This window comes from Loxodonta africana, chromosome 24 (genome assembly GCF_030014295.1).
Source record: "Loxodonta africana isolate mLoxAfr1 chromosome 24, mLoxAfr1.hap2, whole genome shotgun sequence".
NCBI lineage: Eukaryota > Metazoa > Chordata > Mammalia > Proboscidea > Elephantidae > Loxodonta > Loxodonta africana.
In genome coordinates this window covers 12,309,111-12,335,562 of record NC_087365.1, presented here as the reverse complement: position 1 = coordinate 12,335,562, position 26,452 = coordinate 12,309,111, and the positions used below count along the sequence as shown (strand labels likewise).

Below are 26,452 nucleotides of genomic sequence, written 5' to 3'. Positions count from 1 at the left end.
ACAATCATATGAGCTAGTTCCTTAAAATAAATTTCTTTTGGATCTCCTGTTGGTTCTGTTTCTCTGGAGAGCCCTGACTTATAAGGGCTAGGACTCTGCAAAACCTTATTTCTGTTTTTGCCAGCTTCTTCCTGTTAGGCTCTGCTAGTGGGAGTGTTTTAGTGGTGCTGTATCAAAATACCACAAAGTGGGTGGCTTTAGAGAACAGAAATTTACTGTCTCACAGCTCTGCCTTGAAGTCCAAATTCAGGATGTTGGCAAGACCATGCTCTGTCTGCTCTGGGGGAAAATACTTTCTTGTCTCTTCCAGTTTCTGGTAGCCCCAGGAGTCTCTTGGTGTTCCTTGGCTTGTCAATGTATCTTCACATGGCACCTTCCCCATGTGTGTGACTCTGTCTCCATATCTCTTCTCCCCTTTTATAAAATATCACTCAGAACGATTAGGACCCACCCTACTCTGGTAGTGAGTCCCTGAGTGGTACAAACGGTTAATACAATTGACTGCTAACTGAGAGACTGGAGGTTTGCGTCTACTCATAGGTAGACTCAAAAGAAGGGCCTAGTGATCTACAAAAAAATCAGCCATTGGAAAGCCTATGGAACACAGTTCTACTCCGACACACGTGGGGTTGCCACGAGTTGCAGCTGACTCTATAGGAACTGACTTTTCTACTCTCGTTAACTGATAACATCTTCAAAGAACGAACCTATTTTCAAACAAGGTCACGTTCACAGGTACAGGGGTTAGGACTTCAACATACCTTTTTAGGGGGCACAACTTAATCCATAACAGGAGGCACTAGAGGGGGAGAAGGAAGGAGGGAGAAGGGACTTGCTCCTTTTGTTTTTTTCCTGTTCCTGTGAGCATCATTCAAGCAACACTTCCTGTCTGCTTCCTATTCCTGAGTATTTCCTCTTCTGTCAGCATTGATTTAGCCTCACTTCTTCTCCCTTGCAGTGGCAGATCTTTCCAGTAGCAGAGTCCAGTTTGCAGTTTTCCCAACAGTTGTGAACAAGCCTCATTGTGCCCTGGCCCTTAGAGATGCCGGCCCCAGCTGCCATGTCCCCTCCTCAGGGGCCTGAGTCCCAGGCCCATAGTCTGGACCCCTCACCTCACCTCATCTCAGAAACACCAGTCCCATAAAGTCATGGAAGCTCCATAGACACATTCAAACTCCCTGAGGGACAATATTACCAGGCTGAGGGTTGTGGGGACCATGGTCTCAGGAACATCTACCTCAACTGGCGTAACAGTTTATAAAGAAAATGTTCCACATTCTACTTTGGTGAATACTGTCTGGGATCTTAAAAGCTCATGAGCAGCCATCTAAGATACTCCACTGGTCTCATCCCATCTGGACCAAAGGAGAATGAAGAAAACCAAAGACACAAGGGAAAGATTAGTGCAAAGGTCTAATGGACTACAACTACCACAGCCTCTACCAGACCAAGTCCAGCACAACTAGATGGTGCCTGGCTACCACCACCAACTGCTCTGACAGGGGTCACAACAGAGGGTCCTGGACAGAGCTGGAGAAGAATGTAGAACAAAATTCTAACTCACAAGAGGAAAAAAAAAAAAAGGACTAAGGCTTACTGTTCTGACAGAGACTGGAGAAATCCTGGGAGTATGGTCCCCAGGCACCGTTTTAGCTCAGTAATGAAGTTACTCCTGAGGTTCACCCTCAGCCAAAGACTAGACAGGCTCATAAAACAAAATGAGACTAAATGGGCACACCAGCCCAGGGGCAAGAACAAGAAGGCAGAAGGGAAGAGGGAAACTGGTAATGGGGAACCCAAGTTCGAGTATGGGAGAGTGCTGACATGTCATGGGGTAGGCAACGAATGTCATAAAACAAGATGCGTATTGTTTATTGAGAAACTAGTTTGCTCTGTAAACCTTCATGTAAAGTACAATTTAAAAAAATTAAAAAGAAATCCCAGCCCCAGTTGCCAGTGCCCCTCCTTGGGGGTCTGATCTCAGCTCTGTGGGGGCTTTCCTCCATGCTTCTATATATTAACAATTCCAACCTCCTTCCCATGCTCCCCTAACCCTAAGGGTGGTAGCTGCCTCCTGTAGTTACTGCCTCCTTCATACCAAAAAGGTTTTTTTTTTTTTTTTCTACCTTTTCAGTTAACTAAAATTATTTTGGATTCTCTATTTTTGTGAAAATGACTGGTGTGATTTCTATCTCCTGACTTGATCCTGGCTGATACATTCAGGGCTTCCTGTAGTCTGGGCAGTGGCAGGGGCCAGAAGTTAACACGATCCCAAATGGCCCTGTGCCTTGGGTACATCAGAATTTCTTTCAAGCTGTTTTACTTTTAGTAGAATCAACAGCCCATTTCCAATCAGAAAGTGCACATCGGCCACCATGGGCTGAATCCCACCTGAGGAGGTGAGAGGTCCAACCTGCCCAGTGTTCCTGTTCTCACGATAAAACCTGAGTTCCCTTTGGAGGTGCGAGCCCTCCCTGTTAACATCAGTATTGTCTGTCAGCAACTGAACGGACCTGAATTTGCCATCCTGGATCCAGATTGTCCGCTAGGCTCCTTCTAGCTCTAACGTCTTTTCCTCTCCCGCCAGAGGCGATGCTGTTCTGTATGTGACCTTTGGATTTGCTGGAAGGTGGTAGAATGTCCCACAATGCAGTGTGAAGGTTTTCATCTCTACTGGCATAAACCCAGGAAAACACACACAAAACAATGACCCCTCTGCTCCAGCAGTGCTGAGGGACGTGGTCTTTCAGGAAGTTTTAAAACTATCTTAAAGGTGTGCTCTTTGGGGTCGGTGTGGATTGTAACCTATTCCTCATCCACAGTGGAGTAAGACAGGTTAGACGGAGAATAGATGCTGAAATAGATGGAGACTTTTCCTTCTACATGATGAAGCCTGCCTTCTGCTGTGGGTGATGACAGTCTGGAAAGGGACAGTGGGGATGATTGCACAGTGCGACGAATGTGATTAAAGTCACTGAATTGTACATGCAAAAAAATGTTGAAACGGCAAATGTTTTGTTATGTATATTTGCTACAATTAAAAAAAAAAAGAATGCAACGAGAGGCTTGGTTGCTTGTGGCAGAATATGTTTGTGGTTTTCTGGAACACTGAATGAGCTCCTGCTCCCCCTCGATTCTCCAAGACTAACAGGAGCACCACCAGCTCACTGAGAAGGGGTGCACGGACAGGGCATGGCATTTGGGCGGGGCACTGCAGGGTCCCAGGATGCTGCCTTCACCTGGTGTCCAAACCAAAAAGCATCCCAGACAGCTGGGGAGCCTTCAAGGGCCAACCTCCTCTTTCCTCTGACTTTTAACTTCAGTAGATTTGTCCCTGGCCAAGAGTTACTGAGAGACACTGCCTTTGAAGAGTCCCAACCTCCACGGAAACAAAGTCTTGCTTCAGCACGCACTTAGGCCCTCTGATTCTGAGAAAAGAGGCCTTTGAACCAGAATAGCTGTGGGGCACCTCAGCCTCAAAGAGAAGGGAGGAGCAGGAGGCAAACTGCGAGAGACATGTGTTGTTACCCAGTGGAGGACCCCTCCCTGTCAGCCTGAGCACAACCACCACCTTGCACTCCTTCTGTCCCTTCTCCTCACCTGAGCTGGGGCCTGGTCTCCTGGGATCTCTTGTTTTTGTGGGCAGCTAATAGTGGAGCCCTGGTGGCACAGTGATTAAGAGCTCAGTTGCTAACCACAAGGTTGGCAGTTCGAATCCATTAGCCACTCCTTGGAAACCCTGTGGAGCAGTTCTACTCTGTCCTACAGGGTTGTTATGATTTGGAATCGACTGAAAGGCAATGGGCATTACTGGCTGCAGCCTTAACCAATGGCAGTCTTTCCCCTTTTAATGGCATTGTTATTGGTAGGAACCAAGGATAACTCTTCTGCTTGCATCAAGCAGAGAAGGTAGTGCACTAAATGGCCTAGTGAACTGGCGCATGCAGAACAATTGTCATTTCGAGCGACAGCACCGAATTCATATAAACTGGACCATGCTGACACAGTTTGGATGCGCCAGGTTAGGGCATCTGTCTACAAGCTACCCGATCAGTAGACTGCAGCACTTCACTGAACCATGTTCTCAGGGTGGCTAAGAGGCTTTTTTCCTATTTCGGCCAAGAGGCTTCTTGGAACATCCAAGGGATGGGTTGGACAACTCATTTCTGGTGGCTCCACCCATACAAGTCATAGTAACATCAGTTTATAGGCTTTCCTGTTTAATCTAAAGAAAATCAAACAATTTTTTTCTCTTATGGGGGAGGCTGGTGTGGTTTTGTTCAGGGCCAGAAGGTAGAGAGTGTCTCAGGTAGTGGCATTTCCAGGCTTGTTGTTAAGTGTTGTCGAGTCGGTTCTGACTCATAGTGACCCTATGTACAACAGAACAAAACACCGCTGGTCCTGCGCCATCCTCACAATCGCTGTTATGATTGAGTCCACTGTTGTAGCCACTGTGTCAATCCATCTCGTTGAGGGTCTTCCTTTTTCACTGACCCTCTGCTTTACCAAGTGTGATGGTTAAGATTGTGTGTCAACTTGGCTGGGCCATAATTTTCAGTGTTTATATGTGATCACCCTCATGATGGGATCTGCTGTGAGTGGCCAATCAGCAGTATCCCCGTGTTCTGTTGGAACGACTGCCTCTTGGTCTATGTACAGGTTCCTCATGAGCACAATTAAGTGTTCTGGAATTTCCATTCTTCACAATGTTATCCATAATTTGTTATGAGCCACACAGTTGAATGCCTTTGCATAGTCAATAAAACACAGGTAAACATCCTTCTGGTACTCTCTACTTTCAGCCAGGATTCATTTGAAATCAGCAGTGATTTCCCTGGTTCCACGTCCTTCCTGAATCCAGCTTGAATTTCTGGCAGTTCCCTGTTGATGTACTGCTGCAACCACTTTTGAATAATCCCAGACTTAAATATGTAGGTACTATGCTTCTTCACTGCAAGAGCCTGTGAAATCTCAAAACCGCAAATGTCCAAGTACAAGAGCAGAGAAGACCAGCCTCCAGACAGCCTGGACAGCACTCTGGGTTCCGGAGCTTGTCCCTTGTTGTCAATATGTAATGAAGAAACTCTTTTCTCCCTATTAGGAGTCCTGGGGTGGTGTAAATGGTTACGTGTTCAGCTACTAACCAGAAGGTTGGAGGTTTGAGTCCACCTCGGAAGAAGGGCTGGTGATCTACTTCTGAAAGGTCACAGCCATGAAAACCCTATGGAACGCAGTTCTACTTTGCAATACATGAGGTTGCTATGAGTCAGAATCAAGTCACAACAACTGGTTTTTCTTGTGTGTGTTTCTCCCTATCACATGTGATTTTATAGGAGTAGCCCTAGCCACCGTGTGCTCCTGTCTCTTTCCCTGCGGGAATACATATTATCCCATTTACAAAATTCTGGGAGGAACGTTCAAGAGCCGTTTAGCTAACCTCTGTTTCCCTCTGCAACCCATCACGCTGTTGTTCTCTCCATGTCAGAGCTATGGCAGTTTTTTCTGTTGTGCACACTCCCCTCAATTTGGAGCAACTGCTCTGCACCGTAAGCACTCATCTCTACTCGATTGCTCAGAGCCACCTCCAACCCTCCCAGGTTAATCATGTCTCGCACGTGGCCCAATGCCAGGTGTAGCAGATGTCTGCTCACATTTGTTGAATGACTGAATGATGAATGAGTGGTAGGGTCTCAATAATGAGCTGACTTGTCCTCTAACCTCAAGGAACGAGAAGACAGTTTACTCACACGTTCTCTGCGCATGCTCTCTACTAGGCCCTCGACACTGAGCATGTGGTCAGGGGTTTCAGAGTGGCCAGAAGCTGGTCTGACCCTTCGCCAACCTCAGCGCAGGCGCAGTGGTGGGTACTGCTATGACTTCAAATACGTTGTTCACTTCACTGTGCTCTCCCCCGCCTTCCTCCAGGCTCCGAGGGGTACAAGGTAAGAATGGGGCCAGCGAGGTATAAAAGGCACAGTTTAGCATAAACTATTTGCGAATAAGGGGCTGTGTGCCAGGTGGGGCAGTCAGAACTGCACACCTAGGCAACAGGAACAGACAGCGAACCCAAGAGACAGTGAGCTCTTCAAATGAGGAGTCAACCAAGAGCAATCCATGCTCCAGATCCTGAAGGAGACTGGTATCCTCTGGCAAGAGCTCGTTAGTACTAAAAAAGGTCTACGCCCGCCAGGATCCATGGGGACCATTGCTCTTTTGTTAGAAGGCATTGAAAGCCCGCTACGAATGCGAACAGACCTTATGTGCAGTTGGAAAGGACAACTGTTGTTAGGTGCTGTTGAGTTATTTTTGACTCTTGTGACCCCATGTGACAGAGCAGAACTGTCCCACAGGGTTTTCTGGGCTGTAATCTTCCCGAGAGCAAAATGTCATGTCTTTCTCCCGTGGAGCTGCAGGGTGAGTTTGAACTGTCAACATCTCTGTTAGGAGCCCAGTGCTTAACTGTTTTTATCACTACCCACTAAACCAAAAAGGGCTCCTTAAAGGACAACTAGCCAGTATTTTAAAGCTACTCTGTAAAAGAAGGCTCACAGCTTCTGTGCATCAACTTTTCATACCACATTCATTAAAATTAGGGCTTAGGATGCCACATGAGAAGAGTCATTTATGACAGCAGACCACCCCCTCCTTTTCCATGACTTCCGGCTTCTGTTTTTGGGAGAAAAGCTACAAGAGTTTGGAAACTGACCAAGTGCAAATATTCAAAAACTCAGTCACCACAAATCATTATTGTTTACTGTGATTTTCTCTTCCAAGACATTCCTGGCTAACTTTGGAAAGCAACTCAAGCAGGCCTCCCCCCTTTCCTCTTTCCTTCTTCCTCCCTGGAAGGCGACTCAGAAAGAGTGAACCCTCAGGCTGTTCTTGAGTGAGAAACTCTCAGGCACAAGTGTGAGTGCTCTTGGAAAGACACCAACACTTCTGCAAATGTTAACTCTGTGGAAGGATCTGTGGCACTTCGAGGAAAATAATTCTGCATTCAAGCAGAGAAGATGCTTAACAACATTTTTGTTCACATGTCTTTCTGTAGATTTAAATTTTGGAGAAAGGTTTCCTTTTCTGGCGACCCACCTTAATAGTACCAAACGGCCCTTTAGGTCTAAACCTCTGGGGCTTTTCTCCTTGGGGGATGCGTTTTTTCATTATGCATTTCCAATTGTGTACCTGGGCACTTCCCCTGTTGTTATGGACTGAACTGTGTCCCCCCAAAATGCGTGCCAACTTGGCCAGGCCAATTCCCAGCACTGTGTGATTGTCCACCATTTTGTCATCTGATGTGATCACGTCCATGATGAGACTTGGTATAATATGACCACCTCCATGATATGATTTTCCTGTGTGTTGTAAATCCTGTCTCTGTGTCAATGAGGTGGGATTATTATTTTTTTTTATGTTAATGAGGCAGGACTCAAATCTACAAGTTCAGATTGTACCTGAAGCCAATCTCTTTTGAGATATAAAAGAGAAAAGCAAGTAGAGAGACATAGTGACCTCATACCAAGGAAGGAGCACCAGAAGAAGAGCATGTCCTTTGGTCCTGGGGTCCCCGCTCCTGAGAAGCTCATAGACCAGGGGAAAATTGATGACAAGGACCTTCCTCCAGAGCCTACAGAGAGAGAAAGCCTTCTACTGGAGCTGATGCCCTGAATTCAGACTTCTAGCCTACTGGTCTGTGAGAGAGTGAACTTCTGTTTGTTAAAGCCATCCACTTGTGGTATTCCTGTTATAGCAGCACTAGATGACATAGACACCCATCTTCAATCAACAAGGAGAGACGGCTTGTGGATCTTTTTGCAAACACATTTTTCTCTCTCTGACTGGGGAAGATCCTGACTAACAACAGAGAAAGGGCAAAACCAAATCGATGAATCTCAAATTCCCACAGAAAAGCCAGTTTTTGAAGAAGTAATCCTTGGGAAAAAAATCACATTATTTACTTTTCAAATAAAGGAGTATCAAATGAATATAGTCAAAGAAAGGATATTTTACATTTAGTCACTTTACAAGAGATGCCTAATTGTGAGAACCATCTAGAAAGGCATGTGGTAACCTTAGGAGACAGTGCCAGAGACTAATAGCAGAAGTTCCATAGCAGTAAGTGCATGACAATGTTATCTGTAGGTAACAAGGATGAACTCACATACTTGAACCCCTTCGGTTCAGTCGTCTGCTTACTTGTCTCTTCCACTGTTCTAAAATGTAACAGGGCTCTACCGGGTCCTCAGATGAAGAATCATTCTGACGATAACAACTTGGCCAATACCACCATCACGCCTCTAACTCATTCCCAGGCACTACTGCAGTATCAATCTGAAAATAGGGTGCTTTAGAAATTTATAATAAAAAGGATGGATTTATTTCAACTTGGAAATAATCTGCTATGTATGAAATTCAAATTTGAGCACCACAGAACCATTTTCCATCTAATGAATTATCATCAGAAAAAGCACCTTCAAAAGAAATAAAAGAAAGCCTGTCTTTAAAAGGAATATTCAAGGATGAATTTGTCTAGAATGAGTCTCCTTAGATTAATGGTCTTTAATTAGTTTTCCCAACATATAAATTACCTGTCACAATAATTTAAATAAAATTGAAGCAGTTACTTTTGCCAGGGAGTTATTTTTACCTAAATTACCTTACAGAGGAAGAAGGAGAAGGAGAAAAACAGGAAAAGGAGGAGGAGGAGACCTTTCCAATAACAATGTCCAAGAGGATAAGTGTCTCGTGTGGCAGAAATTTCCAGTTCTGAGCTGACGACACCTCAAGGCAACACTTTAGGCATTTGCCAAAGGAAGTATGTTATAAAACCTCCTTCTCACACTGCGGTTTGAGCAGGACATAACTGAATATTGCCTCCCATGTCAGGCTTGAATTGTTACCTGGGTCCTCTTTTAGGGGACCAGTCTTGCCTGGGTAGACCCCAAATATGAGGGATAATGAGCTCCATCACAACAGAACTACACATCTCAGAGAGAACATGTGAGGAGACAAGTGAGGCAGGGCCTGCATGTGATCCTATGCTGGCAGACATGTGTCCAAAAAACATCTCTTCGTTAAATGTTGAACTAAACACCAAAATGCTCAGCTCTGGGGCTAGGAACTATAGCTCTGCAGCAGCTCCTCAGAGTGAGCCTACACCTCCAAGTTCATGGCGGTAGTCTAAGCTGTGAAATTATGCCCTTCTGGGGGCTCCTACTACACACCCAACCACGTGCCATCTACAGCTCTCAGTGGCTCGGCAGGGGCAGATGAGCAGAACTAGCTCTTTCTGCTTAAAAATGTAAATAGGAGTGGCGTGGGTGCCCTATTCATGTATCCTCAAACATCTCCACATCATGGGCCAGAGAATGTTCTAGTGTCAGCCACTCGGGAGCCAGCATGACTTGATCACTGTCTATTCACATGTCTAAAGGAATCAGCACTGAATTTGAATCTTTTAAACTCAGAAATACGAAATTCTAGGGTAGGAGCCAGGTCGAAGGTTACTATGCTACTTGTGACTATAAAAACCCTTGGTACACGCCCTTATTGTGTAAGCAAGACCCAGAAAGGAATGCTAAAACTACTTACAGAGAAATTCTGTGTAAGTTCCTTAGATTTGTTCATACGACTACAAAAATATAAGCTGATGGTATATCAATCTGAATTGCCTAAAGGGGTCTGTTTAGCATTACTTCATTACTTGATGCACTTGAAAGTGAATTAGTCCAAGTTAACATAGCCTCCATTTTGTCATCCTGACTCCATCTTCTGTTTTATTTCATTCCAGAGGGGAATTCCATTATTAGTTTACTTGAGACTTTTCATTTGCTTTTCAACATCACCTCGTGTGTTAAGTGCCCTTTATGTCAGGCTGGAAGGTTGTACTTTCTATCTTACACACCAGGGGCTTAATTGACCCAACTGTAATAGCTTATTCCTCTGCTATAACCACGGGCTAGGATGAAACCTTGAGACCTTCTAGTGCAACAGCTTCATTTTCAGATGAGATTGAGGCTGGTGAGGTAAAATGACTCACCTTACTTTATAGGTGGCTTTAGCCAGAGCCAGCTAGTACTTGACTCTGAACTCAACCATAATTACATAGGATGAGCCTTGGAACTGTTATGGATTGAATTATGTCCCCCCAAAAGATATGGTGAAGTCTTAACCCCTGGCATCTGTGAATGTGACCTTGTTTGGAAATAGAGCCTTTGAAGATTTGATTGCTAATATGAGTTTATAGCAGGTTATAACACAGATTAGGGTGAGTTCTAATCCAATCTGTGTGATGCCCTGTAAAAGACCACCACATGACAAGCTGCAGTGACAAGCCATGGAACGCCTGGGGCTACCAGAAGCTGAGAGAGACAGGAAAGGTTCTTCCCCTGTGGCCTTCGGGGATAACATGGACCTGCAGACACCCTGAATTCAGACTACTGGCTTCCAGAACCATGAGACAATACCTTTCTGTTGTTTAAAGCCATCCACCCACCTTGTGGTGTTTTTGTTATGGTAGCCCCAGGAAAGTAACACAGAACTGAAGTATCTTCTGATTTCTCTACTTCTTACTAACACATGTCTATCTCTTCTCGCCAGGTTATGATTACATCCTGTGTGATTCTAACGAGGTACTTGCCATGGGCCCAGGCTTCGGCCCAGAAGGGCAGGAGGTAAGACTCTCTGGTCAGCTGAAGAAAACCATTTAGTTTATTCAGCAAATAAGGGATAATCTTTACAGCTTTGACTACTTAAGAAAAACAAAAAAAAAGATTTTTGGCTAATTATTATCTCCCAAGCGTTTAGCCCTTATCTCTAGGTTTAAATTCTCTAGTAGTAATTGGCCCTAAACCTACATCTGTAATCACAACTGCAGACCAAGGCAGGTCTTTTTGCAGCAATTAAAAAAAAAAAAGTTCCCAATTCTTTAATGCTAAGCTATGATATTTAATTAGTGTAATACTTTTCCCCCTTAGAAGGATAATTGCATCGTTAAATGTATCTTTCAGATCAGGGAGCCACGCTGCCCAGGCACCGTTTAGAAGACAGAAGGTAAACATCTGTTACGCATCCGTTTGTGACTTCAGTCATTACCGAGACTGCGCGTTCTGCAACACCAACGCTAACGATACGTAGCGTATCTTTCCAACACTAGGTCAATTTTTCAACAGGTCAGTAAGAATGACTGTGTCACAAACTTAAACTGAGCTACAGGATGGATTCCATAACTTCATTTAACACTGAGAGGAGCTGCTCAATTTAAATTTTGAAAAAGCAAATACCTTTAATAAATTTGGTGTGAATGATTATATATTCTCATACATTGTACAGAAGAGTGTATCTATATATAAATCCATAGATAGAATTATACACATTTCCTCACATACCGTATATATTTTTTCTCTGCTCACATTTTTCTCTTTAGTAAAACAAAGCTGATTTACTGTATCTAGGTGTGCGATGCTACATTACAAAGTCCTGAGTGATTTAAGGGATCATTAATGCGTTGTTATAAATTCTAGTTTTTCAGCTAAAGATCCAGTAGATTCTGTAGCAAAAATGTGAACAAAATAATGTGTAAAAGTATGCATTCAGCTATGCGCTCATTCTGTGCTTAGCGGAGAAAGCTGGAGAACGCACAGTAGCCAGTTTACATTCGAGAAAATGTTCTCAAATATTCAGGGTTAAACAAATATTCTATTTGTATGGATTTAAAGTTTTTTGAGGTGTTGGCTACATCCAACTCGTCAAGCACGGAAGACTCCAGTCATAATTGGATTAAAAATCCCTTTTGCAGAATATGAAATTCTGTGTAAACATTATTGTTTAGGTATTATACAAAAGTTCTGACTGAAACAAGAGAAAAAAGAAAAAAAAATACAATGAAATAACTTAAAATGCTTTTCTTGAGATACAGCCAGCTACGTGAAAGGACTATAAAAGATAAAAGTGTATTTTGGTGAAAGAGGAAACCAGATGAAAGTCCCCTGGGGTAGTCCAGTAAGCCACCTGCTTTGGAAAGCCCAGGTTGGTCTGGCCCGGGGAGCCCTGGAGATAATCCACGTGATTTTGCCACAGGGGATGGACTCCACTGCGCAGAGAGAAGGAAGCACTATGGGAAAAGGCCGCGTTCAACCGCGAGGGCTCAGTGACAGATAACTGTCAGGGTCCCTGCCAGCAGGTGAAGCATCCCATTCCCTAACTGAGGCACCAAGTATGGAACACATGACAAGGGACAGGTCGGCTGCTGTGGTGGCTGGGGCCTGCGTGGGAGGCGGCCTTGCGCTGGAGAGGCCTGCCTCGACGAGAAGGCACTGCGTTTGTGGTTCCTCCACTGCTCCTGCTACCCTGTCCCATGGCTGCTGTAGTCAAAGACTCCTTTCTTGAAGAACGGCGAGAACTCACAAATAGTGTGTTTCGACAGAGTCAGCCCCACTTTGTTGATGTGCAGGGGAGACGTTGCAGATTGAAGCATCACGCTGAAAAAGTTCCTGAGGTATTTCTGAGGGAGAGACAAGAGTTAAAAACAGGGTCAAGACATTAGAGTCAAGGATAGAGGAAGAGATGTCCAGAAACAACCTCCTATCCATCTTGAAAGAGCAGCCACTGCCATTTACAATGGCACATGGGGAACCTCCTTGACTGCCTTAGCCATTCACTATCTTAGCTATCATTACACCCAGATACAGCCACCACAGACAAACACCAAAGGGGGATTTCTGTGGCTTTGGGCTCTCATTCTGCAGCACCACCTCAGGCCGATCTACGGACCACGCCCGGGGAAATGCCAGTGGGTGCCCAGCAGGGGAGGCCTGCTTTTCAGCAACCATGTCACCAAAATATCATTTCTAAAAAGTCATTTTTTCCCCAACTTACTCATTAAATATTAAGATGATCTAAAAAAAAAAAAAAAAGGCTAGCCATCTGTACAATGTTAAATGTGCTGCTTACTAGCATTTTTAAACTACACAGTCAGGACTGGCCTTGAATCCTTCTCATAAACTAAAAGAAAAGAAATATTACTGAGGCTAAGAAGGTCAGTTCCAAGTACTAATATTTACAGATCATTTTGCAAATTGTATAATCATCAATGAAAAGAAATTCTTACTACTAAAATTAATTTCTCTGAACCCCTGCCACCCCCCCAGCATGTATTCGTGACAACATTGCACGCCTTTTCTGCCACTGAAGGCACAAAGGCCCTCTGAAACTAGGATCCAAGACAATGGGGATGAAACCAGAGGCTGGAGCTGGGCAGGATGTGCTAAAGGAAAGAAGACATGCAAAAATAGTGAATACATTTCAGGTCTGGCAACTCTTTTCTCTCAGAGAAAACGGGTGGGGTGCATGGGTGTGTTAGGCCTGAACTTTTATTAATGTCTCACCTGTGTAAAAAATATAAACAATCCTGCCACAAACAAAATAATTACGGACTTGAAGTAAGAAAAAAAATGTGCCTAAAAAACCCAGCCTACTCCTAAAGCAGTGGTTCCCACACAGGGGCGATTTTGCCCTCAGGAGATATTTAGCAAGGCTGGTGGTACAGTGGTCAAGAGCTCAGCTGCTAACCAAAAAAGGTTGGAAGTTTGAATCCACCAGCCGCTCCCTGGAAACCCTATGGGGCAATTCTACTCTGTCCTATAGGGTCACTATAAGCCAGAAAAGACTAGAGGCAATATTTCACTGTATGTGTATACCATGTTTTCTTTATCCATTCGTCTGTTGACAGACATTTAGACTGTCTCCATCTCTTTGTGCATAGTGCTAAACTGCACATTTTTTTTATTGTGCTTTAAGTGAAAGTTTACAATTTAAGTCAGTTTTTCATACAAAAACTTACACACACATTTTTGTATAACCCTAGTTGCTCTCCCTACAATGTGACGGCACACGTCTCTACACCTTGTATTTCCTGTATCCATTCAACCAGCTCGTGTCCCCCTCTGCCTTCTCATCTTGCCTCCAGACAGGAGCTGCCCAGTCTCATGTGTCTGTCTGAGCTAAGAAGCACATTCCTCACCAGTATCATTTTATGTTTTATAGTCCAGTCTAACCTTTGTCTGAAGAGTCGGCTTCGGAGTGGTTTTAGTTTTGGGCTAACAGAGTTTGAGAGCCATGTCCTCTGGGGTCCCTCCAGTCTCAGTCAGACCCTTAAGTCTGGTCTTTTTACTGGAATTTGAGTTCTGGGCCCTACTTTTCTGCTGCTCCATCAGGCATTCTCTGTTGTGTTCCCTGTCAGGGCAGTCGTAGGTGGTAGATGGGCACCATCTAGTTCTTCCTGTCACAGGCTGATGGAGTCTCTGGTTTATGTGGCCCTTTCTGTCTCTTTGGCTCTTATTTTCCTTGTGTCTTTGGTGTTCTTCATGCTCCTTTGCTCCAGGTGGGTTGAGACCAGTTGATTAAACTGTGCATTCTTTAAACATTAACATGATTGAGTCTTGAATACACCTGTGAGACCCCCATCAAATCATGAATACACTTGTGAGACCACTACCAAGACAAGTATATACCTGAGACAACCACCAAATCAAGATAACACACATTTTAATCACCCCCAAAGGTTTCCTAATTCACTTAATTTTATGTTATCATAACACTCTGCCTAAAATTATGCATTATCATTATTGTTATACCCACTTTTGGGTGAGGAAACTGTTGCTGGGAAGGGTGATATAACTTGCTCCTGGCAGCAAGGCTAGCAATCAAGAGGAAAGACTTGAAAACAAGTGCCCTTAATTCAGACTCTTTTCCTTGTTCAATATTCCTAGCTTACCTGTCTCAAGTTAACTTCTAAAGAAAGAAATTGAAATTAAAATCAGTTCTCAATTTGGAAGGTGCCAAAACCAACTGCTGAAAAATAAACATCTTAATCCTTCTACTTATTTGCATCACGGAGGCAAAAGGGCACTTTTCTGGGGAAGGAATTAGAGATTATCAACTTTTAGAGGAACTTGAATTCCACTAAACCTGGTTACCAGCAGTACCACAGACAAAACCCAACCAGCCAATGCTCCTAATGAAATGCGTATGCAGAGGTGATTGCTTTTGGAAGATTAAGAGTGAGATTTAGAACCAGGAAGGTCAGGTGCATGCCCATGGCATGTGGAACCACGGCTCCCCCACAGCGTAACGTGCAAGTGGAGCCGGCACAGCTGGGCCAGCATCACCCAGCAGATCCTCAACAGCTTCCACTTCAGGTCGTCTGTAGGTTGCATTAATGTGAAGAAAAGTGTTCATGACAAATCCATCTTCAAGACTAATTCTGGCAGAATAGAAGGTGATTTAAATCTTGGAACAGATGTTGTATAAACATTTGTCATAATTAGCTCACTAAAGTAGGGTCCCTTATAGGGCCAGTAAAGCCTGAAGAGTATAATGAGAAGTGAAAGTTAAAATTATAAATAAGAGAAAGTTTGATGCACCTTCTCTGCCAGAACACCACTATAAAAAGAGCCCAGTAAAATAACTACAGATAATGCCTTTTTCTTTAAATAAACTTATTAGCATGTCTTGATGAAAACTCGAGATGGAAAGATCTGATCTAATCCTAAATATTCAGAGGAGTTTTTTACTTTGCAAAACAAATCTCTGCTTAGCAGCAGAATTGGGCAGCCTTGGCTTTCTTTAAATAGACTGCTTTCTTGGTGCAAAGAAATGACTTGATTACGAAGTGTTTTTGGCAGTGACTTCAAAGTGCTCTAGAGCATATAAGGGGAGATGTGACCTTGGTGGCTGTGGGCAGAACCACATGTTTGAAGAGGGCTGAATGCATTCTTCCTAGTAAATGAGAAAACCAAAGGCCTAGGACTAGGGCTGAGGATGGAAGAAGGCAGAAATAAAATTCCAGATTCTTGAAGTCACAGACAATGTTTCCTTCTTTGCAGTCCCCTATCATCCTAGGCACATTGCCAAGCTTGGGAAAAGCACTTAGAAGAAAACTTGATGATTGATTTCGATGACTTAATTTTTTTCAAGTTGCCATGTATGTACAGGAAACTGTACGTGAGTGTACAGCCTAATAAGTTTTCACAAAGACGACACACCTGCGTGATCAGCATCTACTCAAAACAAAATATGTAACTAACAACCAAGCATCCCTCCTCCCAGCTACAAACCTGCCCTCAAGGGCCACCACTATACCACTATCCTGACTCTTAGCGCCAGAGATGAGTTTTCCTGGTTTTGTAATCACATAGGAGGTACTCTGTTGGGTCTCGTCTCTACTGCTTAACGCGGTGTTTGTGAGGTTCAGCCACATTATGTGTGGCTGTAGCGGGTTCAGCCTCACTGCTGTCTAGCACTTCACGTGTGAACATGCTGGGAAGCTGACTTCAGCAAGGGGGCATGCAACGGTGACTGCTTGGTCCTTTCATCTGAGCTCTTCTTCAATACTGAAATCCACCTCCATATATTTTACTGTCTGGCCAGTCCGTTTACTACTACTGCGTTGATAAGGAAGTTTTCCATTAGGGTTTTAGGCTCAATATAAGATCAGTCAATGTACTAGATTAGAACTCTGCCATTATTTATATATATAATGTAGCATTATATATACAAATCTTTACATAAATGCACACTTATTACATGACTAGTTTCTGTGGCCGGTACTCAGTGTTTTCCATAGCATCTGCAGGAAAAGGGAAAAAATCCAAGTCCTCCTCTCAGAGCTATCCCTTTACTGTTGATCGAAAGACATCTTAGCTCTTCCTGAAGGGAGTACAACAAGTGCAGGGGCCAAGCTGCATCCCCAGGGCAGTACACTTTATAAGTACTGCAAAAATGGAAGGACATTAGGAGTTTAAGTGACTTATCAGGGTCAGAAGGGCAAAGGAGGAAAAGGATTTGTGAAATCCAATATCCAATTTGTTTGACTTTCATACAACATTTTCTCCATTAAAAAAGAAAAAGCAGTAATATTTAAATCTCTGTAGCCTGTGAGGGACCACAGGAGGCCTGTAACCCTTGCTCACTCCAGTGGCCGGTGTCACATGTCCTGAGTCTTTGCTTTGTTAAACGCCCTGGATCAGGGCCACTGAGACAGCAATTGCACTCCCTGGGATGGTACAACATTAATAGCTCTTCTGTTAGGTGCTTGGAGGATGAAAGTAAGATTAGGCCACCTCTCCTTCCAATAAGATTGTAAACTGGGTTATGGGGTGGTAGAGCAAGAAGGAGTCTGGGAGAGGGTCTGTCTGAGCATGAGCAATCAAGGGAAAGGAAAGAGACCAAGAGAAAAAAAGAAGGCCACAAGAGAGGTAGGGAGGCTGGTCCAGAGGGATAAAAGGAAGAGCTCCTACAGAGGGAAGAAGAAAAGAAGCAGGGGAGAAAGGGAAATACCATGACTGAGGGAGATGAATGTCCACAATTTATTTACCAAGTTGGCAAACAGAATTTAAGAATAAGAAGTATATTAGATCTTTATCTAGGCTATTTACTTTTTGTTACATGAACCAACACTAAAGGATAAATGTTTTCTTGTCGATACTTTCAGAAACTCAAATTTAGCAGGCTAATTTTTTAATCTTTAAGACACATTTCAGTATTAAAATAGGCTCTTCTACAAGTTTCTGGCATATTCTATTGTTTTGGTAAGTTCACCTACGCAGGGGCAGCAAGCAGGGGTAGAAGTACCTAGGAGAAATGAATCCCCATCAGTCTGTCCGGAAAAAAAGTGCAACCTGGCATGTGATTTTAGACATCTACCCCCAAACAAACAAAAGACAAAATCCTACAGTGAACTGTGAGCTTTTTTTAAAGTAAGGGCAAAAAAGATAAGTAGAAAAATGAGGATATACAGAATGGCAGAATGCCTCCCCCACACTCCCTCTGGCTCGAGATCCACTTCTTTCCAAAAGTGACCCTTTTTTATTTTTTACTTTTGCTGGCAAAGACCCCTCCAAGTATGTCCTCAGACCTGTCTCCCATGCAGACAAACAAGCAGAAGCAGCTACTATCTCATTACTGCTACGGAGAGGCCATTTATCCAGGGTGTGCAATGTTCTAGGCACAGTGAGAAGAACCTTTAAAGGTGCATTTCATTTAATTTCCACAACTTTATGAGGCTGTTGTTGTTGTTAGGTGCTGTAGACTTGAGTCCGACTCAGTAACCCTGTGAACAACAGAACACTGCCCAGTCCTGTGCCATCCTCAAAATTTTTATTATGTTTGAGCCCATTGTTGAAGTCACTATGTCAACCCATCTCATTGAGGGTCTTCTTCTTTTTTGCTGTCTAGTTTGCCAAGCATGCTGTCTTTCTCCAGGGACTGGTCCCTCCTGATAACATGTCCAAAGTACATAAGACGAAGTCTCATCACCCTTCTACGGGGCATTCTGGCTGTACTTCTTCCAAGACAGACTTGTTCATTCTTCTGATAGTCCATGGTATATTCAATATTCTTCGCCAACACCATGGTTCAAAGCCATCAATTCTTTGGTCTTATTCATTCATTTTCCAGCTTCCACAAGCACAGAGGTGAATGAAAATGCCATGAGCTTGGGTTGGGTGCACTTTAGTCCTCAATGTGACTTCTTTTCTTTTTAATACTTTAAAGAGGTTTTTTTTTTTTTGCAGCAGATTTGCCCCAGTGCAATATATATTTGACTTCTTGACTGCTGTTTCCATGGGCACTGACTGTGGATCCAAGTAAAAATTAAATCCTCGACAACTTCAATCTTTTCTCTGTTTATCATGATGTTGCTTATTGGTCCAGTTGTGAGGATTTTTGCTTTCTTTACATTGAGGTATAATCCACACTGAAGGCTGTGGTCTTTGATCTTCATCAGTAAGTGCTTTAAGCGGTTTTCACTTTTGGCAAGCAAGGTAGTGTCATCTGCATATGGCAAATTGTTAGTCTTCCTCCAAACCTGATGCTGTGTTCTTCAGTGTCTTGCATTATTTTCTCAGCATACAGACTGAATAGGTATGGTGAAGGGATACAACCACGACACACACCTTTCCTGACCATACAGTATCCCCCTGTTCTGTTCTAATGACTGCCTTTCAGTCTGCTTACAGGTCTCACATGAGCACAATTAAGTGTTCTGGCATTCCCATTCTTTGCAATGTTATCCAAATTTGTTATGATTCACGCAGTTGAACGCCTTTGCATAGTCAATAATACACAGGTAAACATCTTTCTGGTATTCTCTGCTTTCAGCTAGGATCCATCTGACATCAGCGATGGTATCCCTGGTTCCATGTCCTCTTCTGATTCTGGCTTGAATTATTAGGTAGGGCCTACTATTACCTCCATTTTATAGGTGAAGAAAACGAGGTTCAGGAAGCTTAAGTAATGTACTCACAAAACATGTATACGGGATAGCCAGCACTCAAACCCAGAATTTTGAACTGCAGAGTACAGGCTGTTGTCCACAGAGGCCGTCTCTGCTGAGCACTGCTGTCTTCCACTGGACAAAGCTGTCTACACCGGGCATCTTGCCTGCTTAGGCCACATGCACTGTCTTTCACAGGCCCTGTGTTTCTCTAGAGTAATGTTCCGTGGAGACACGAGGAGAAGCCTCTCTCCTCATGAGGATTACACTCTTCTTCATGAAGTACAACGTAGTTTTCTCATGTTCCAATTTTTTTTTTATCGTACTTTAGATGTTTATAATACAAACTAGTTTCTCATTGAACAGTTAGTACACATATTGTCAACACTCTCCCTTCTCAACCTTAGGTTCCCTATTACCAACTTTCCTGTCCCCTCCTTCCTTCTAGTCCTTGCTCCAGGGCTGGTGTGCCCCTTTAATCTCGTTTTGTTTTATGGGCCTGTCCAATCTTTGACTGAAGGGTGAACCTCAGGAGTGATTTCATTACTGAGCTGATAGGGTGTCCGTGGGCCATACTCTCAGAGTTTCTCCAGTCTCTGTTAGGCCTGCAAATCTGGTCTTTCTTTTTGAGTCAGAATTTTGCTCTACATTATTCTCCAGCTCTGTCCGGACCCTCTATTGTGATCCCTGTTAGAGCAGTCAGTGGTAGTGGCTGGGCACCATCTAGTTGCACTGGACTCAGTCTGGTGGAAGCCATGGTAGATGTGGTCCATTAGTCTTTTGGACTAATCTTTCCCTTGTATCTTTAGTTTTTTTCATTCTTCCTTGCTTTCAAAGGGCTGAGTCCAGTGGAGTACCCTAGATGACCGCTCACAGGCTTTTAAGACCCCAGACGCTCCTCACCAAAGTAGAATGTGGAACATTTTCTTTATAAACTATGTTATGCCAATTGAGCTAGGTATTCCCTAAGACCATGGTCCCCACAGCCCTCAGCCCAGCAATTTGGTCCCTCAGGGAGTTTAGATATGTCTAAGAAGCTTCCATGACCTTGCCTTGTGCAGGTTGTGCTGGCTTCCCCAGTACTGTGTATTCTCTTAACCTTCACCAATATTACCACTTATCTGTTGTCTAGTGTTTTTCCATCCCCACTCCTCCTCTCCCTTGTAACCATCAAAGTTTGTTTCTTTTTGTGTGTAAATCTTTCCATGAATTTTTACAGTATTTGTCTCATACAATATTTATCCTTTTGTGACTGACACTTCACTAAGCATAATGCCCTCCAGATTCATCCATGTTACGAGATGCTTCACAGATTCTTTGTTCTTCTTTATTGTTGTGTAATATTTCATCATGTGCATGTACCACAGTTAGTTTATCCATTCTCCTGTTGATGGGAATCTACTCTGTTTCCATCTTTTTGCTATTGTGAACAATGCTGCAATCAACAAGGGTGTGCATATGTCTATTCGTGTGACAACTCCTACTTCTCTAGGATATATTCCTAGGAAGTAGGATTGCTGGATCATAATGTATTTCTAGCTTTCTAAGGAAGTGCCATATCATCTTTCAAAACCATTCTATCATTATGCATTCCCACCAGCTGTGAATAAGAGGTCCGATCTCCCCACAGCCTCTCCAACATTTGTTATTTCCTGCCCTTTTTTTTTTTTTTTTTTGATTCATGCCAGTAATGCTGGTGTGAGATGGTATCTCATTAGGGTTTTGATTTGCATTTCTCTAATGGCTAGTGGGAAACCTTGGTGGCATAATAGTTAAGAGCTACGGCTGCTAAACAAAAGGTTGGCAGTTTGAATCCACCACGTGCTCCTAGGAAACCCTACGGGGCAGTTCTACTCTGTCCTATAGGGTTGCTATGAGTCAGAATGGACTTGACGGCAACAGGTTTTTTTTTTTAATGGCTTCTTTGGTGAAGTGCCTGTTCATTTCCTTTGCCCATTTTTTAATTGGATTGTTTGTCTTTTTGTTGTAGAGGTTTTGGATTTTCGAGATTAGACCTTTGCCTGATTTGTAATATTTTCCCAGTCTTTAGATTCTCTTTTTACTCTTGGTGAAGTCTTTTGATAAGCATTAGGTGTTTAATTTTTAGAAGATCCCAGTTAACTAGCTTATCTTCTGGAGTTTGTGTGTTGTTGGTTGTGGTTTATATCCTGTTAATGCCGTGTATTGGGGCCTCTAGCATTGATCCTGTTTTTTCTTCTATGAACTTCATAGTTTTTGGCTTTATATTTAGGTCTTGGATCCATTTTGAATTAGTTTTTGTACTCGGTGTGACATATGGGTCCTGTTTCATTTTTTTGCAGATGGACATCCAGTTTTGCCAGCACCATTTGTTAAAAAGACTATCTTTTCCCCATTTAATAGATTTTGGGCCCTCGTTGAAGATAGGTGACCACAGGTAAGTGGATTTACATCTAGGTTCTCAATTCTGTTCCATTGTTCAATGTAACTGTTGTTGTACATTGACTGTTTTTGACTACCATAGCTGTGTGGTAGGTTCTGAGGTGAGGCAGTGTGGGTCCTCCTACTTTATTCTTCTTCTTTAATAGTGCTTTACTTATCCGGGGCTTCTTTCCTTTCCATATAAAGCTAATGATAATTTTTTCCATCTCTTTAAAGAATGTTGTTGGTATTTGGATTGGCATTGCATTGTATTTGTAAATTGCTTTGGATAGAATTGTCATTTTCACAATGTTGAGTCTACCTATTCATGTCATGCTCCAATATCTTATCTATACTTAATGCCTTGGTGTACACTGGCCACTTTTGACTGCTCTGTATCCATTTTCCTTCCCAAATAGCACCCAGATGCCCTTCTGAGGAAATACTTTTCCCTTCTCTGGTTGTCCTTCCTAGTGATCTTTTGGGTCCCACTGCAGAACCCAAAAGGACCAACTACTCCTTTTTCCCAGCCCATTACAGCATAGGGCCAGACATGTGGCCAAAGCTTATCCCATCAGATGCATTTCCCCAGGATTTGAATCCTCATCAGCAGCATGGCCACCTCCTACCAGACTGTTCTGTCTGTGCCTCTTGCTCTTAGCTCTCTGAAGATGCTCCCTTGGTTCCTTTTCATGCCCAGCTTCCTATTAATTGTTTGAGCTCCTCTATTCTCTTCTACAGAGCCCTGGCGGTACAGTGGTTAAGGCCTTGGCTGCTAACCAAAAGGTTGGCAGTTCGAATCTACCAGCTGCTCCTTGGAAACCCTATGGGGAGGTTCTACTCTGTCCTATAGAGTTGCTATGAGTCAGAATCAACTTGACAACAATGGGTATTCTCCTCTAACCCCTTATCTTTCCAACAAGTTTCCCTTTGCTTACATTTGCTTGCTTATAATCAGGAACCATACCTGACACAAATGTTGGTATTAAAAATGGCATGCAGACAACAGACTGTATGTGAAAAATGGAATATTTGGGGATTGGTTATCTGGCTGATTTAGGGAAAAACAAACAAACAAACAAAAAAACCCAAAAACAAAAAACCATGCCCACTGACTTTGAGTTGATTCTGATTCATGGTAACCCCATGTGTTAGAGAGTATAGCTGCTCCATAGGGTTTTCTTGGCTATAATCTTTATGGAAGCAGATGGTCAGGCCTTTCTTCCATGGTACTACTGGGTGGGTTTGAACAGCTAACCTTTTGATTAACAGCTGAGCACAAAGGGCTGCTGAATTTTTCCCATTCATATTCTGAGATGGTCACTTTGCAGCCAAACATCTAATTCAGATTGGAGACTTGGAGTCTCCTGGATCCAAAGGTCCTTTGGAATAAGGCTCTGTTAGATTATAGAGCTGCTGCTATAGAACATTCTGAAGAGCGTGAGAAATTCAGAGTGTAGAGTGGCGGCCTCCTGGTCCTCAGGAGAGCCTTTGGGCTTTGCCCATTCCAAGGTTGGAAGTTTATGAGGCCATTTGCTTACTATAGAAACCCTGGTGGTACAGTGGTTAAGTGCTATGGCTGCTAACCAAAAGGTCAGCAGTTCAAACCTACCAGGTGCTCCTTGGAAACCCTGCAGTTCTACACTGTCCTATAGGATCCCTATGAGTTGGAATCGACTTGACAGCAATGGGTTTGGTTTTTTTTTTTTTTTTTTGGTTTTGCTTACTACAGCCAGTCTTTTCCATTGTTTGTGACCAAGTTAACTGATATAACCGTGTGGCAAGCACCAGTCAGGAATCAGACAAACCTTCCATTTATACCACAGCTAAGCTCAGAGATGACGTGTGTTGTCAGATCAAGGTGTCTGCCCATGGTGCTCTTTTCTACAAGGAGGCCAATAGTAGGAAGCTTTCACGAATAGGATTTCAGATGGGTCAGGCTCATCCTAGAAGTATATGTAGCCAAGCATATATCCTAAAAGGTTCCTGCCCCAATCCCTGATACATTCAGGTCAATGTTTAAGATTTCAACACCAGTTCGAAACATGGACGAAACATTATCAATCTTTTGAACTGAAACACAGGCTGATATGGCCTATTGGTTGTGTTAATGAGTTTTGAAAGGCGAAACACAGTCCCTCCAGCAATACAGAGTAAATCAGCAATACTGTAGTCAATTATTTTAGAGCTTTAGCGTGGTACCTCAATCAATACATTGCGTTAGGATAAAATAAAATAAAATGTGCTGCTACAAGCATTTTCACTGTAGACATTCTGGATGAAGGTCATTAGATTAACATGACTCACAGGTGATCTACAATACTATTTCAGTCTGAGCTCTGACTGAATGGAAAAGTGCCCTGAAGGTACCAGAATAGAAGTTTCTGGTACCCTGACAAAGAGGAGTGTGGGCAAAATCTAGCCTTCAAGTAGCCTCAGCTGGGTTTTTTTCTTTGCAACTTGAGATCTTCTGGGTGAAATGCCAGCCTGGTCCTAGGCACTAAACATGTGCTCTATAGCCTATTCTGACAAAAACCTGTGAGGTCAGCAAGGTATTAAATGGTGTGGTCCTCCTCATCTTGCAGCCATTCCTTCTCAGTTCTGGGATCTTGAAAGAAGGGATGGTTTTAAATCAGGAGAAGGGGGTAGGAGGAGAGGTATCCGAGCTCAGGAAACAATGTGAACAAGGGAGCAAGGCTAGTTTGTGTAGGGTCTGGGTAGCGGAATAGCAGGGCTTGAGGCATAACGCAGAGGCACTGGAACTGGGATCTGGAAGACAGATTCAGCTTTGCAGGCACTCTGTACAATGCTGTTTATAACGCTGGTTTATAAAGCACGTCTTCATTCATCAGCTCATGTGATTCCCGAGGCATCCTTAGGAAGGAGCAGGGCAGATATGCTCACCCCTTTGTTTACAGATATGTAAACTGAAATGCTGTCATGGATTGAACTGTGTCGCCCCAAAACATGTCAACTTGGCTAGGCCATGCTTCCCAGTATTGTATGATTGTTTACCACTTTGTCATCTGATGTTATTTTCCTATGCTTTGTAAATCCTATCACTATGATGTTAATGACATGGATTAGGGGCAGTTATATTGATGAGATCTATGAGATTAGATCGTGTCTTAAACCAATCTCTTTGGAGATATAAAACAGAGAAGTGAGCACAGAGACTTGGGGACCTCATACCACCAAGAAAACAGCACCGGGAGCAGAATGCATCCTTTGGACCTGAGATTCCTGCACTGAGATGCTCTCAGACCAAGGGAAGATTGATGACAAGGACCTTCTTCCCGAGTCAACAGAGAAAAGGAAGCCTTCCTCTGGAGCTGATACCCTGAATTTGGACTTGTAGCCTACTAAGCTGTGAGATAATAAATTTCTTTGTTAAAGGCATTCACTTGCGGAATTTCTGTTATAGCAGCACTAGATAACTAAGACAGATGTCAAGAGACAGTGGCTTGGCGGAGGTCAAATGGCCATTAGGAGGTTGGCAAAATGACTGGCTCTTCAAATCCAGGAGAAAGTCAGAATGGCCTAATACAGTTCTCAAGCTGCAACCCTTTACACCTAAATATAACGTGGCCTCTCTTTGGGGCTGCCCATACCACACTCAGGCAGGCTCCCAAAATTTACTTTGAATGCCAACCAACTGCCGTGTGTGTGTGTGTGTGTGTGTGTGTGCACGCGCGTGCGTGTTGATGATATAGGAATCTTACAGGGCCTTCAGCTTTTAAAAGACCTCAGCCTCTTTATCTACTGGCTCCTTTCCCTCTATTTTAATTAGCAAAGGGATAAAATCATGACTATTTTATATTACTAAAAAGTTTCTGTTTAATAGAGCTCATGATTAAAACTGCAACCTACTGCTCATTTCATGTGCAATATATCACCCAGCTGTGTCATTCTAATGATTTTCTCAGCCATCTGGCTGTTGTGGGGCCCTCTTCATTTTACAAAATTTTAGCATACATTCATAATTTAAAGTTATTGAAATTATTAAAATTGAAATGTTCTTTAAAAAGGAATGGAGCTTTGTCCGTCTTTCCATTGTGACATATTAACAGGAAAGAGAGTTGGAAGGCATTCCTCATTCCCAGAAGTCATCAGCCATGGTGAAAGCTTAAAGACGAGTTTCAGTCTAATAAGACTAAGAGTTTTCATTTACCTTGAAGCACTTGAAAAATTCGTCATCGACTGATGGACTCTGAAGATAGATCAGGCCCAGGAGGAGATATGCTGGGATGTTTCTGGACCTGAGAGAGTTTGGTTACCACCAGCGACATGCAATGAACTGATCTAGTGGGTCCATATGACTCACCAGTCACGTTGTCCCAGTTCTAGAATCTTGTAAAATCAGGTCTGAATACCCCTCACTGGCTTTTTAGGTATCCTAAAATTTGGCTCCACTGGATCAAATATGCTGGGTTCCTTTCTCAACATGCTCCCAAATGTCATCCATACTCTGATGACATTGTTGTTAGCTGCTGTCAAGTTGGGCCCCAACTCATGGCAATTCTATGCACAGTGGAACAAAATGCTGCCGAGTCCTGTGCTATCGCCATGATCGGCTGTGGACTACACCTTTGTGGTCCACAGGATTTTCAGAGGCTGATTTTTGGAAGTACATTGCCAGGCCTTTCTTCCTTATCTGTCTTAGTCTGGAAGCTTTCCTGAAATCTGTCATCATCATAGCAACATGCAAGCCTCCACTGACGGATGGTGGCTGTGCATGAGGTACATGGCTAGAAATTGAACCCAGATCTCACACACAGAAGG

General features: G+C 43.2%; 1 protein-coding gene across 3 annotated transcripts in view; it reads right to left on the bottom strand.

The window, feature by feature from the left end:
* Positions 1-2,725: 2,725 nt before the first annotated feature.
* The window catches only part of LOC100656214 (kinesin-like protein KIF16B), a 373,573-nt gene continuing 349,846 nt past the window's right edge, over positions 2,726-26,452 (bottom strand). The window contains exon 25 of one of the 3 annotated variants that reach the window (XM_064275760.1): positions 2,726-12,499. In XM_064275760.1, coding sequence (XP_064131830.1) covers positions 12,341-12,499 — 159 coding nt within the window. In that variant the 3' untranslated portion in view covers positions 2,726-12,340. Of the gene's footprint in view, positions 12,500-13,239; positions 14,446-26,452 lie in introns of those variants that run through there. The other 2 variants (XM_064275759.1, XM_064275761.1) reach the window with 2 other exon arrangements.